The sequence below is a fragment of the Bufo bufo genome, chromosome 4 (assembly GCF_905171765.1).
Source record: "Bufo bufo chromosome 4, aBufBuf1.1, whole genome shotgun sequence".
Classification (NCBI taxonomy): domain Eukaryota; kingdom Metazoa; phylum Chordata; class Amphibia; order Anura; family Bufonidae; genus Bufo; species Bufo bufo.
Window position 1 is genome coordinate 163235868 of NC_053392.1, and position 12811 is coordinate 163248678.

Sequence of the window (12811 nt, forward strand, 5' to 3'; positions counted from 1 at the left end):
GCAAAAGGACCTGCGATGATGTCACTGCACTCACCACGTAGTGAGCACAGTGAAGTCACTTCAGGTCCTGTTGAATGAAGATAGAAAATCCTGTGGTGACGTCACCGCGCTCACTACATTGTGAGCACGGTGACGTTATCGCAGGTCCTTTTGCAGGTCCCTCAGAGAGAAGAAAGAAGAGGATACCGGCTGCGCGATAAAGTGGATGAGGTGAGTTTTAAAATTATTTTTAACCTCTCAATGGCCATTTTATTTAGCATTCTGTCTTAAGAATGATATTATTTTCCGTTATAACCATATTATAACAGAAAATAATAAAGTGAAGTTCGGGTCCCCATTGACTTTAATGGGGTCCGGGTTCGGAACTTTCACCTGAAGTTCGGCCGAACCCAGCAGACCCCAACTTCCATGAGTTCACTCATCCCTTTTAATAATAAAAAAAAAGCTAACTATGTAAAGCAGAGGGTGCTGGGAACTATTGGCAAAGGATATGGGGCTGAGAGTACTATATTTTTTGATAAGCACAATTCAGCATAGAACATACAGGTGATGATTTATTTCAGTAACGCAACTTAAAAGGTGAAACTAATATATGAGATATTTCAAGCCTTTATTTGTTATAATTTGGATGATTATGGCTTACAGCTTATGAAACCCCAAAGTCACAATCTCAGGTTCCCTTTGCTCAGGGGGTATGGACTAATTAGCTGACTAGAGTGTGACACTTTGAGCCTAGAATATTGAACCTTTTCACAAAATTCTAATTTTAAGCTTCAATAATGCAATTACTTTTAATTTGCATTACTGAAATAAATGGAATTTTGCACGATATTCTAATTTTTCGAGTTTCACCTGCAGTAAGGTTGGCAATGCACATTCGATGAATCTAATGTGTATGGAGGTGGCCTGACTGGAGGCATATGCTCAGAGAAATATCGTTTTCTCATGGCCATGCATTTAGAAAAAAAGACAATTTTAGACAATGATTTTGAAAAAAATGGACAGCTGGCCAGAAGTACTACTGCCATACAGCAGAATAAATTTGGGTGAAGGTGTGGGACTGCACAATATTTGGTGAACAAGACAATTTTAATGGACAGCTGGCCAACAAATGCATTGGCAGCAATTTGGCCAGGTTGGAGTTCAGCTTCAATACAATTGCTGGTCGCAAATAGTTTTCTCATGGCCACACATTCAGTTGTGGATGTCTCATTCAGTTGTGAATTTACATTGGTATATTCTCTAACTCAATATGCTGAGGGAACTGGTATACTGATGCACTAAAATGTGTAGAATATATACTAGTATATTGATGCACTAAAATGCACAGAATTTACACTGGTATATTGACGCATTAAAATGTACTCAATTATGCATTTATAAGCAGTAACAAAATTGCAACAGTTTTTTGGGTAATTAACAAAATCACAATTAAACGTTCCCTTCTATGAACACACTGGTATTGACACGCTGAAAAGTGCTAAACTGTGCAATTATAAATGGTAACAAATGGCAACTCATTTTTAGAAAGAAAGGAGCACAATTGCGCAGCGTATTCATTAAAATATATGCTTCAGGAGGTACTGGGAATATACCTATAAGGCCACCTGCACATGGCCGTTTTTTTCCCGTTTACTGGCCATTTTTTGCGTTCCGTATACGGTCCGTATATGGAACCATTCATTTCAATGGTTCCGCAAAAAAACGGAATGTACTCCGTATGCATTCCGTTTCCGTATTTCCGTTTTTCTGTTCCGTTTTTACATAGAACATGTCCTATTATTGCCCGCAAATCACGTTCAGTGGCTCCATTCAAGTCAATGGGTTCGCAAAAAAAACGGAACACATACAGAAATGCATCCGTATGTCTTCCGTTTCCGTTCCGTTTTTTGCTGAACCATCTATTGAAAATGTTATGCCCAGCCCAATTTTATCTATGTAATTACTGTATACTGTATATGCCATACGGAAAAACGGAACAGAAACGGAAACACAACGGAAACAAAAAACTGAACAACGGATCAGTAAAAAACAGACCGCAAAACATTGAAAAAGCCATACGGTCGTGTGCAATAGGCCTAAAACACTTGAAGCTTGAAGTTTTTGAAAAAAGGCTGACTGCTCATGCACCGAAAGAACTGGGACTGCCAGATTTTTGTGCTTGCAGTGCACTATAGGAACAGCTTTCCAGCAGCTGACCTCACTGTAAAAACACACATTGTACACTGCCCCTATGCTCTCCTTCTCTACTGATAAAACCTGACCTTTCTACCTATTAATTCAAAATATCTAATATATCTTCTTTATTTTCACGTCTCACTGTCAAGACTGTAATATGGCTGGCTTGTGTCTGTAATTGGCGTTTGTCAGGGAAATGGCAGACACTTCCTCTCACATCACTGGTTGAGCTCACTATGGCGTTTGTGCTTCACGCATAGCACACTGCTTAACCAGCTAGGGCCCCTCCCAAAGTCACGTGATCCTCCTTCTTCATCCTCACTTCCCTGTTTCCCTGTAAAAGTAAAATGGTGAGGGCAGTTTGGCGCAATTCGGCAGAAACAAATCGCCAAAACTTCAGATTCATTTGGTAGAAGAATATTTGTATTCATGACAAATCCAGTTTGTTTAGACTCATATTCGCTCATCTCTACCTGGGATCTGTAGTCCTACTGTCTTTCATTGATGTGCGTTTAAGTTTGTCTGTTGCTAAATCGATTTGAATTGCTGGGTTGTATTCAGAGCAGATTCAGTTCATTATAGTTTAATTCTCTTCACGTCATTCATCAGCTCTCAAACTGATTGCCATACCATCTTCCTTCCACTCCACTCCGGACTCTCATCTCTTCCATCAATAATTTGGTTTCTGTCGTCGGTGAGTTTATTTCAATACATTATTCTCATTCGTGCTTCTTATATGTGTCTTACAACTGTGTGTTTTTTGTGCAATTCAATCTTACTGGAAGTCCTTTGGGTATCTGAGTACCAATAGATACTCTTAGTACTTTGGAAAGCAACTGCTATAGGTCAAGTCCAGTTTTGCAGTCTTGTAAACAACCAAAACTATTATACACAAGGGGTGTCTGACAGTGGCTTACTCCCCTCTCCCTACTTAGAACACATGAACCCTTGGTGAAGATAAGTGTGCATGTGTATTGGGTGGTTGGAAGGAATAGCTGTTGGCCAACCTTGGTGCATCCGCCATAATGTCTATTTAACACCAGCCAAGGTGGACACAACCATAAAGGTCACAGCCAAAATGTTCCATAATGCTAGCCATAGTGCCCACATTTATTTTTTCCATATTCTTAGGAAGGGGTTCTTATCCTGAAACACGGTGTCAGACAGACATCTTTTATGTGTTTTTATTTGTTAAAAAAAGCACTTATTTTAAAATTGACATTATAATTCATAGAAAGTTTTTAGTTTAGGATGTTTTAACAGACGAGAAAGATTACATTAATTCTAACTAGAGATAAGCATATTAATTTACACAAATCAATATGTCCCATCAAACAAAGTTCTATACCTGCAAGTGGTGTCCTCAAAGCTGCGGATACTCCCCCTGCTGCTTGATTAATAGTGTTGATCACGAATATTCGAATTTCGAATTTTTATCGCGAATATAGGTAATTCGAAAATTTGCGAATATTTAGAATATAGTGATATATATTTGTAATTTCGAATATTCAAGATTTTTTTATTGCAATGCAAATTTTTATCGCAAATTTTTCAATTGCCGAATAAAAACATGATTCCTCCCTGCTTCTTGCTTGTGGGCCAATGACTCATTGGCCCACAAGCAAGAAGCAGGGAGGAATCATGACTTTAAATGGGAAAAATGATGAATATTCAAAAAACTAATATAGCACTATATCGAATATATTAGTTTTTTTCGAATATTCGTAATATTCTAAAACAAGAATATATAGCAATATAGCGAATATTCGAAAAAAAAACGAATGTAGAGCAATTTAGCTAATATAGTGCTATAATCTTCTTTGTCTAATAGTTGTAATTTTTTCTAATCTGAATATAAAAAATATTATAGCACTATATTAGCTAAATTGCTCTATATTAGTTTTTTTTTTCGAATATTCGCTATATTGCTATATATTCTTGTTTTAGAATATTACGAATATTCGAAAAAACAAATATATTCGATATAGTGCTATGACTCATTGGCCCACAAGCAAGAAGCAGGGAGGAATCATGTTTTTGCTCGGCAAATGAAAAATTCGCAATATGAAAATTTGCATATTACGCGATCATTACCTTCTCGATTTTTTGAGTAAAAAAAATAGCAGCATATAACGAATATTCGAATTTGTGAATATTCGCCGAATATTCTACAAAATATTCGCGAAATATCGCGAATTCGGATATGACTACTGCCGCTCATCACTATTGATTAACAGGCGTGAGATTGTCAGGGCTGGCCAAGATGTCTGCCCCTGTCAGTCAAGTGGGGTGTTCACAGCTTCAGGCCTCATGCACAGGACCATGCTGTTTTTTTGCGGATCCGCAAAGAACTGAAGCCGCCCGTGTGTCTTCCGCAATTTGCGGAACGGAACGGGCGGCCCATTGTAGAAATGCCTATTCTTGTCCGCAAAACGGACAAGAATAGGACATGTTCAATTTTTTTTGCGGGTCCACGGAACGGAGCAACGGATGCGGACAGCACATGGAGTGCTGTCCGCATCTTTTGCGGCCCCATTGAAGTGAATGGGTCCGCACCCGAGCTGCAAAAAATGCGTCTCGGATGTGGACCACAAAAACGGTCGTGTGCATGAGGCCTCAGGAACACACGCTCGCAGGTGTAGAACTCTGCTTGATGAGATGAATCGTTTCATATAAATAAATTCGCTCATCTGTAGTTCTAACAAAACATCTCTGTCTGAATGGCCAACGCAGATCAATTTCATCATCTGTGAGATTGGTCTGATTGGTCAGACATCTGTCTTTGTAGTCCCATGTTGTAAGAAAAATGTATGATCCAGATTAGCATAGTTCCCATGTGCTTATTTGTTCAGTTTTTTTACATCTGCATTTCAGCAACATTACAAAAGAAAAGAAATTGCTAATGTTTTCTAAAATAAAAAAGGAACAAATATGGATGAAAAACCGAAAATTTATAACAAAAATGGTTACAATACGGAATCAAACATGGAGAATAAAAAAAACATATTAAGGAGCCCTAATATTTAGCTAAAGTTACTCTAAAGGACTATTCACACAGATGTATAAAATATGTATAAGTATAAATGTGTATTTTAGAAATGAGGCTTCTTTTTTAATTACAAAAATATACAATCAAAATATATGAGCACATATAAATTAGGATTATTATCTCTCATTAAACCCAACCATTTGATGGATCTACTTCACCTATTTTGCTGTTGGAAAGCACTCATTGGAGTATATGTAGAGTGGTTACATTATGGATGCATTCAGTAGGTGATCAATATTTCATCTGTATTGCATCATTACATTGCATCATCAGTACGTGATCTGTTTTGCCTCGTTATGTCATCAGTATTTGATCTGCATTGCATACATTTTTCCAAGTGATTGTCTTGTGATGTTCAGTTTGCTGCCTAGAAGACAACCCATCACTATCAATATACTTGTGTGAAACAGGCCTAATGTGTGCATTATAGGCGGGAATCTGGAAATATCCCTTCTCCTCAGCAAAGGCTCTAAAGGATTAGGTCTCCTCCTAGCACGTGGTACTTAATAAAATAATCATACTTACCTGCTCCCCAATGCTCTGGTCCTGCGACCTGGCTCCATTCAATGATCTTCTTGTCTCCAGCTTTTCTACTTCTGCTGGGGTATGGACAGGGGTCATGTGCACTGCTGTCGCCAATGACTGGACTCAGAAGTGACATGTCCCCAAGCTGAGGGGGAGCTCTTACCTCATGGATACAACAGACATATGAGTCTACTGTGTTCTTTGATGGCATATAGTAGCCAAACAGCTCAATAAGTTTGTGCCAGTGAGTAAATAATAGAATGGACATGACTCCATCCTAGGCTGCCCTAGATCTAGTATGTTGACTGCACTTGCTTTTCAAGGTATCGGCTCTGAGTGTGTACCTGCAGCATATTTGTATTTCATCATTTTTTCTACTTTACTACCAGATGTTTAAGTGAGTATTACAGAAGTAAAAAGAATTCAAATAGGGACTATGTCAGACCTCCGCCTCTCAACCCACAGTAACATAATAGACATAATGTATGAGGACGGGCAAAAGATGGAGTAACAAAACATTAAAATGTGCTCATAATGACCAATAATTATATAACATATGTAATGTGAGTGACATTTCATGTTGAAAGGAGCAATGTACTAGACATATATGATGATATGTGGTTGCATTATGCTACATTATGACTATTTATTCACATTTTCAGCTGAGGGTGAAGCAGGCTGGTGTGAGCATACAAAGGATTGTTCCTGGTCTGCAGACTATGGGGATTCGTCTAGATCAGTATTTCAGCACAGTGCACCCAGAAGTTACCCTGACTATTTCTAATGTCAGAAAGTTCATTAATAGTCAGTTTGTATTTAGGACAAAGAGAGAAATGATGCCTGAATCTTGGAAGGAGCGTCCAATGCTGGAATTAAGAGGTACGTTCTTTTTCAACTTGTTAATTCCAAATATCTACACGTATTGTCATTTATTAAAAAGTATGCACGAGAAAATGCATGTAATTTATATTAATTACAAAAGGGAAGATGATGCAAGTAATAAAAGTATTTACTTAAGTTTTTTTTTTTAACACTTAGAACCTAACTTGTTTAGACAGTAGTTTATTGTGACCATTGTTTATTGTGACCATAAAAAATGTTGGACAAAATAGTGTAACATGCTACAATATTTTGTCGAGTAAAATGACATACTCCCTGACGGAAACCCAACAGACCTCCTCACTGTGGCCATATGATGATCGAGGGCAAAGGGTACATACAACCATTAATGCCTCCAATCATACATTTATCATCTATCCTGTGCTATCTCTTGGATAGGTAATACATAAAAAAAATAAAAATAAAAATAAAATTCCTTAGATAATATAATTATTCAATAATAATTAGCATTTTAATAAATGTGGTCAGAGGATGCGTGTTTACAGGTCATATCATACACTTGAAACAGAAATTGGATGTTAGACTGCTATTTGGCTATTGGGAACAAGTTGAATTTCTTAAGAAATTTGACAAATAAGTTGTTTTTATAGTACACTGTGCCACCACGGTACATGAATGAACTCTAAAATTGCTTAGTTAATTGTCACAGAGTGGCAGGAGATCTTTGAGACTGGCAACACGTGGTTTGGTTTGACATGTTTACCTTGTGGATCAATAGGCGTCTGTGTTGTTTCTGGCACTGGCCACACCCTTAACCTCCAGGTGTTGCTATTGTGGTCATTTAACTTTCCCTATTTATAGTTGTCTCTCCCACAATGCTGTGCAGTTTATAGCTTCAGTTGGACCTGTGGATAGCTGGTGTTTGGATCTCAGCTGAGTTCCTGCTGCTGCCATAGCTTCTTGGAAGTTAAGTGTTACCTTTCCCTTTGTATTTTGGCTTTTCAGTGTGTTGCATTTCTTTGTTGTTTTGTAGTAGGCATTAGGGAGATCCCGTTCATCCTTACTTTTGGAGGAACAGGGTTAGATAGGACTTTAGGTATTCCTGTGTATGAGCTCACCTACCTCTGGGGTCTGTTCATACTGGTAGTCAGTCAGGGCTTTGATGAGGGTTTTCACTAGGAGGTGTCCATCTTCCTCCTATGTTTGGTGTGGGGGTTTCCCTCCCACACTAGAGTGTGACATTAATTTTCCAGGCTGTCTAGAGTGGCATATATGTTAATTATGATATCCCTGCTAGTCCAGGTTTACTAAGCAGTTAATATATTTATCCTTGGTGGGTAGTTCACATCACATTCTACATGAGTTATAATATGTTTCTTTGTAGTATTTCAAATGGTCTAGGCTGGTTTAATTGTCAATATATCTCTTCCCTGGTGGTCTAGGGTGGTGAAAGAGTTAATAGTGAAACCCTTGGTGGTCTAGATTAATGAGGGTGTAAAGGTAGTGTAGTAAAAGTACTGTATAAATGTTAATCATTTTGGTGATCTAGAATATTGGAGGGGTTAATGATAATAAGCCTGGTGGTTTGTGGTAGTGAATAGGTAAATTACATAGCACTAGTGATAAGGGGGTAAACAATTAACTTTACTGCCTCTCTACGGTTAATTGTGTAACACATGGAATGCCGGTGGTTTCTTACCTCTTCAGGCTCCAGCACTGTCCTTGTAGCCTTTGACATAAAGATAAATGTTGTAAGTGTCATGGTGAACTTGATCAACTACCTGCTCCTATCTTGCACCGATCATAGAGGTCAGTGCGGGATAGGGGACAGAGAGGACTATGTGAGTTATCTGCATAATCATTATGGAAGTGGTCAATATATACAGTATGATGCAGCAGAGAATTATGTTTTGCCTTTAGGTCAGATGATATGGATGGAATCTTTTGAATGCATGTTATATTTGTGCTCTCCTCTGTTGCGCAACTTGCATGAGTTGGAAGAGAGACAGATGCACATTTCTGACATAGCGCCGCATGATGTCACACGGGACCTTATTCTTTTGAACCAGCAAAGATTAGCAGAGATGGAACTATCTAACCAGCTTGAGAGGAAAAAGGAAGAACTGAGAATATTGTCAAAACATTTAGAAGAAGAGAAAAAAAAGACAGAAGCTTTATTGTATGCCATGCTCCCAAAACATGTGGCCAACCAGCTGAAGGAAGGCAAGCAGGTAGAAGCAGGTGAGTTTCTATATAATAGTGCATATTTTATTTATAGGTGTATAAAAAATATATCTATCTATCTATCATCTAGACTCATTAATATAAAAAAAAATTAAAAGCACCAGATTTTGCATTGCTACAAAACTCAGCATGCAGTTATGTCTCAGGCAAATTGTCCACCATCTAGGCCATTCTGACCTAGCTGTTAGTAGGTGTTGGAAGCCATAGTTATGTGATATGGTGGTTACATAATACCAGGGGAAGTGCTGGAAACTAATTATGTTTGTAGTATTTAATATAGTCATACAGAGAGGATTCATGTGTAGACCTTCCCATGTAATATCAGCTTCCAACTTTCTGTTTTTCAGGTGAATTCCAAGAATGTACAATACTATTTAGTGATGTGGTCACATTCACCAACATTTGTGCTCAATGTGAACCTATTCAGATCGTGACCATGTTGAATTCTATGTATCTCCGATTTGACAGATTAACCACCGTGCATGATGTCTATAAGGTAGTTGTTTCAATTAAATATGCATGATATTTAGCAAGCTTGAATGTTAAATTGTATCCAAATAGGCAGTCTGCATTTAAAGTGCAGTCTCAATCAAGTAATGGTATTAAGTATAATACTTAACCGCTTTACGTCCGCCCATAGGATATAAACGTCCTATGGGTGGACCTCTATTTCTGAAAGCACGTTTTAAAACGTCCTTTCAGAAATAGCAGCTGCACGCTAATCGTGCAGCTGCTGATCGGGTTGCCCGCTGTCAGTGACAGCAGGGCAACCCTAAGACAAGGCAGGGACAGTGCCCAGGTGTCTCAGAGACCTCGATCAGCCCTGCTCTGAGGCTGTACAGCGCTGGATTGCTGCTGTACAGCCTCTCTAGGGGTGTATTTGTCCTGTAACTGGGGCTACTATGTCAGCCCCAGTTACAGGAGAAATCAACAGTGTAAAAAAAGTAAAAGTGAAGTAAATGTCCCCCAGAGGTCTTGTATGACCTTATGGGGGACGAAAAGTGTAAAATAAAAAAAATAAAAATAAAAGGTTGAAAATAAAAAAATAAAAAAATAAAAAAAAGTTTCACAAAAAAGTTAAAAATAGAAAAAATGAAAAAAAAAATAAACATATTAGGTATTGCCACGTCCGTAAAAACCAGCTCTATAAAAATATCACATAACCTAACCCCTCGGGTGAACACTGTAAAAAAATAAATAAAAAAAACTGTCAAAATAGCAATTTTTGTCACCTTGCATCACAAAAGGTGCAACACCAAGTGATCAAAAACACATATGTCCCACAAAATAGTACCAATAAAACCGTCACCTCATCCCGCAAAAAATGAGCCCCTACATAAGAAAATCTCTCAAAAAATAAAAAAACTATAGCTCTTAGAACATGGAGACACTAAAACATCATTTTTTTGGTTTCAAAAATGCTATTATTGTGTTAAAGTGAAACAAATAAAAAAAAGTATACATATTAGGTATTGCCGCGTCCGTAAAAACCAGCTCTATAAAAATATCACATGACCTAACCCCTCGGGTGAACACCGTAAAAAAAAAAAAAAAACGGTGTCAAAACAAGCAATTTTTGTCACCTTGCATCACAAAAGGTGCAACACCAAGTGATCAAAAATGCGTATGTCCCACAAAATGGTACAAATAAAACCGTCACCTCATCCCGCAAAAAATGAGCCCCATTATAAGAAAATATCTCAAAAAATAAAAAAACTATAGCTCTCAGAACATGGACACATTAAAACATATTTTTTTTGTTTCAAAAATGCTATTATTGTGTAAAACTTTAATAAATGAGAAAAAGTATACATATTAGGTATCGCCACGTCCGTAACAATCTGAACCCCTCAGGTGAACGCTGTAAAAATAAATAAATAGAAACTGTGCTAAAACAACAAATTTTTTGGTCACCTTGCCCCATAAAGTGTTATAATGAATGATCAAAAAATCATATGTACCCAAAAATAGTACTAATAAAACTGGCACCTTATCCCCTAGTTTCCAAAATGGGGTCACTTCTTGGGAGTTTCTACTTTAAGGGTGCATCAGGGGGCTTCAAATGGGAGTTCCTTTTCTTCTGCGCCCTGCCGTGTGCCCATACAGCAGTTTATGATCACATGTGGGGTGTTTCTGTAAACCGCAGAATCTGGGTAATAAATATTGAGTTTTGTTTGGCTGTTAACCATCGATGTGTTAAAGAAAAAAATTGATTAAAATGGAAAATCTGCCAAAAAAGTGAAATTTAAAAATTGGATCTCCATTTTCCTTTAATTCTTGTGGAACGCCTAAAGGGTTAACAAAGTTTGTAAAATCGGTTTTGAATACCTTGAGGGGTGTAGTTTCTACAATGGGGTCATTTATGGGGGTATCCACTATGTAGGCCCCACAAAGTGACTTCAGACCTGAACTGGTCCTTAACCCCTTAAGGACCTAGGACGTACCGGTACGCCCTATTTCCCGAGTCCTTAAGGACCCAGGACGTACCGGTACGTCCTGACTTAAAATCTGTATTCCGGCGCCCCAGGGGTTAATTGGAACGGGATTTCGGCTGAAATCATTCAGCCGGCATCCCGTAACAATGCAGGGGGGGGTCATTTGACCCCCCGTATCGGCGATCGCAGCAAACCGCAGGTCAATTCAGACCTGCGGTTTGCTGCGCTTTTTGCAGTTTCTGATCGCCGCGGTCCCTGACCGCGGGGATCAGAAACTTTAGAGTGGCTAAAATAAATATTTTTCATGCACCCCTGCACGATTTTATGCCGGAGGGTGGTGCGGGGGGGGGTGTCGCAGGCGGTGGGGGCGTTGCGGAAAGCGGGCGGTGCGGCAGGCGGGATCGCGATCCCCCGCCCGCCTCCCCATGAACGATCGTTGGCTTCTAGTGGGTATACCAGGGTGCCAGCACATTGCTGGCACCCTGGTATAAACGGCTGACATCTGTGAAGATGTCAGCCGTTTAACCCTTTCCATACCGCGGTCCGTACGGACCGCTGTATGGAAAAAGTTAACTGTCATCGGTCAGGGAGCTCCCTCCCTCTCCATCGGGGGGCTGCTGTGGCTTTGCAGCCCCCCGATGGAGAGGGAGAGAGCCCCCCTCAGCCCTGTGCTTACCCTTCCCCGTCTGCGAAGTTCTGAGCAGACGGGGAGGGTTCCCATGGCAACAGGACGCCTGCTCAGGCGTCCTGCTGTCCATGGTGCTGAACAGATCTATGCTAAAAGCACAGATCTGTTCAGTGTAAGTAAAATACAGTACAGAACAATATATATTGTTCTGTACTGTATTATACAGACACCAGACCCACTGGATCTTCAAGAACCAAGTGGGTCTGGGTCACAAAAATGTAAAAAAAAGTGAAAAAAGTTAAGATAAAAAAAAAAAAACATTTATCACTGAATAAAAATTAAAAAAATAAAATAAACTACACATATTAGGTATCGCCGCGTCCGTAACGACCTGATCTATAAAATGGTCATGTTACTTTCCCCGCACGGTGAACGCCATAAAAATAAAAAAATAAAAACTATGAGAAAATTGAAATTTTGCCCACCTTACTTCCCAAAAAAGGTAATAAAAGTGATCAAAAAAGTCGCATGTACGCCAAAATAGTACCAATCAAACCGTCATCTCATCCCGCAAAAAATGAGACCCTACTCAAGATAATCGCCCAAAAGCTGAAAAAACTATGGCTCTTAGACTATGGAGACACTAAAACATGATTTTTTTTTTTTTTAAAATGAACTCATTCTGTAAAACTTACATAAATAAAACAAAAGTATACATATTAGGTATCGCCGCGTCCGTATCGACCGGCTCTATAAAAATATCACATGACCTAACCCCTCAGATGACCACCGTAAAAAAATAAAAATAAAAACAGTGTAAAAAAAGCCATTTTTTGCCATCTTACGTCACAAAAAGTGTAATAGCAAGCGATCAAAAAGTCATATGCACCCCAAAATAGTGCCAATCAAACC

The 12811-nt window shown here is 38.8% G+C and overlaps 1 protein-coding gene across 1 annotated transcript in view; it reads left to right on the plus strand.

The window, feature by feature from the left end:
• The window catches only part of LOC120999071 (guanylate cyclase soluble subunit beta-2-like), a 55196-nt gene that overhangs the window by 24208 nt on the left and 18177 nt on the right, over positions 1-12811 (plus strand). Inside the window, exons 9-11 of the mRNA XM_040429948.1 lie at positions 6415-6631; positions 8513-8833; positions 9184-9332. Of these exons, the coding sequence (XP_040285882.1) occupies positions 6415-6631; positions 8513-8833; positions 9184-9332 (687 nt within the window). The remainder of the gene's footprint in view (positions 1-6414; positions 6632-8512; positions 8834-9183; positions 9333-12811) is intronic.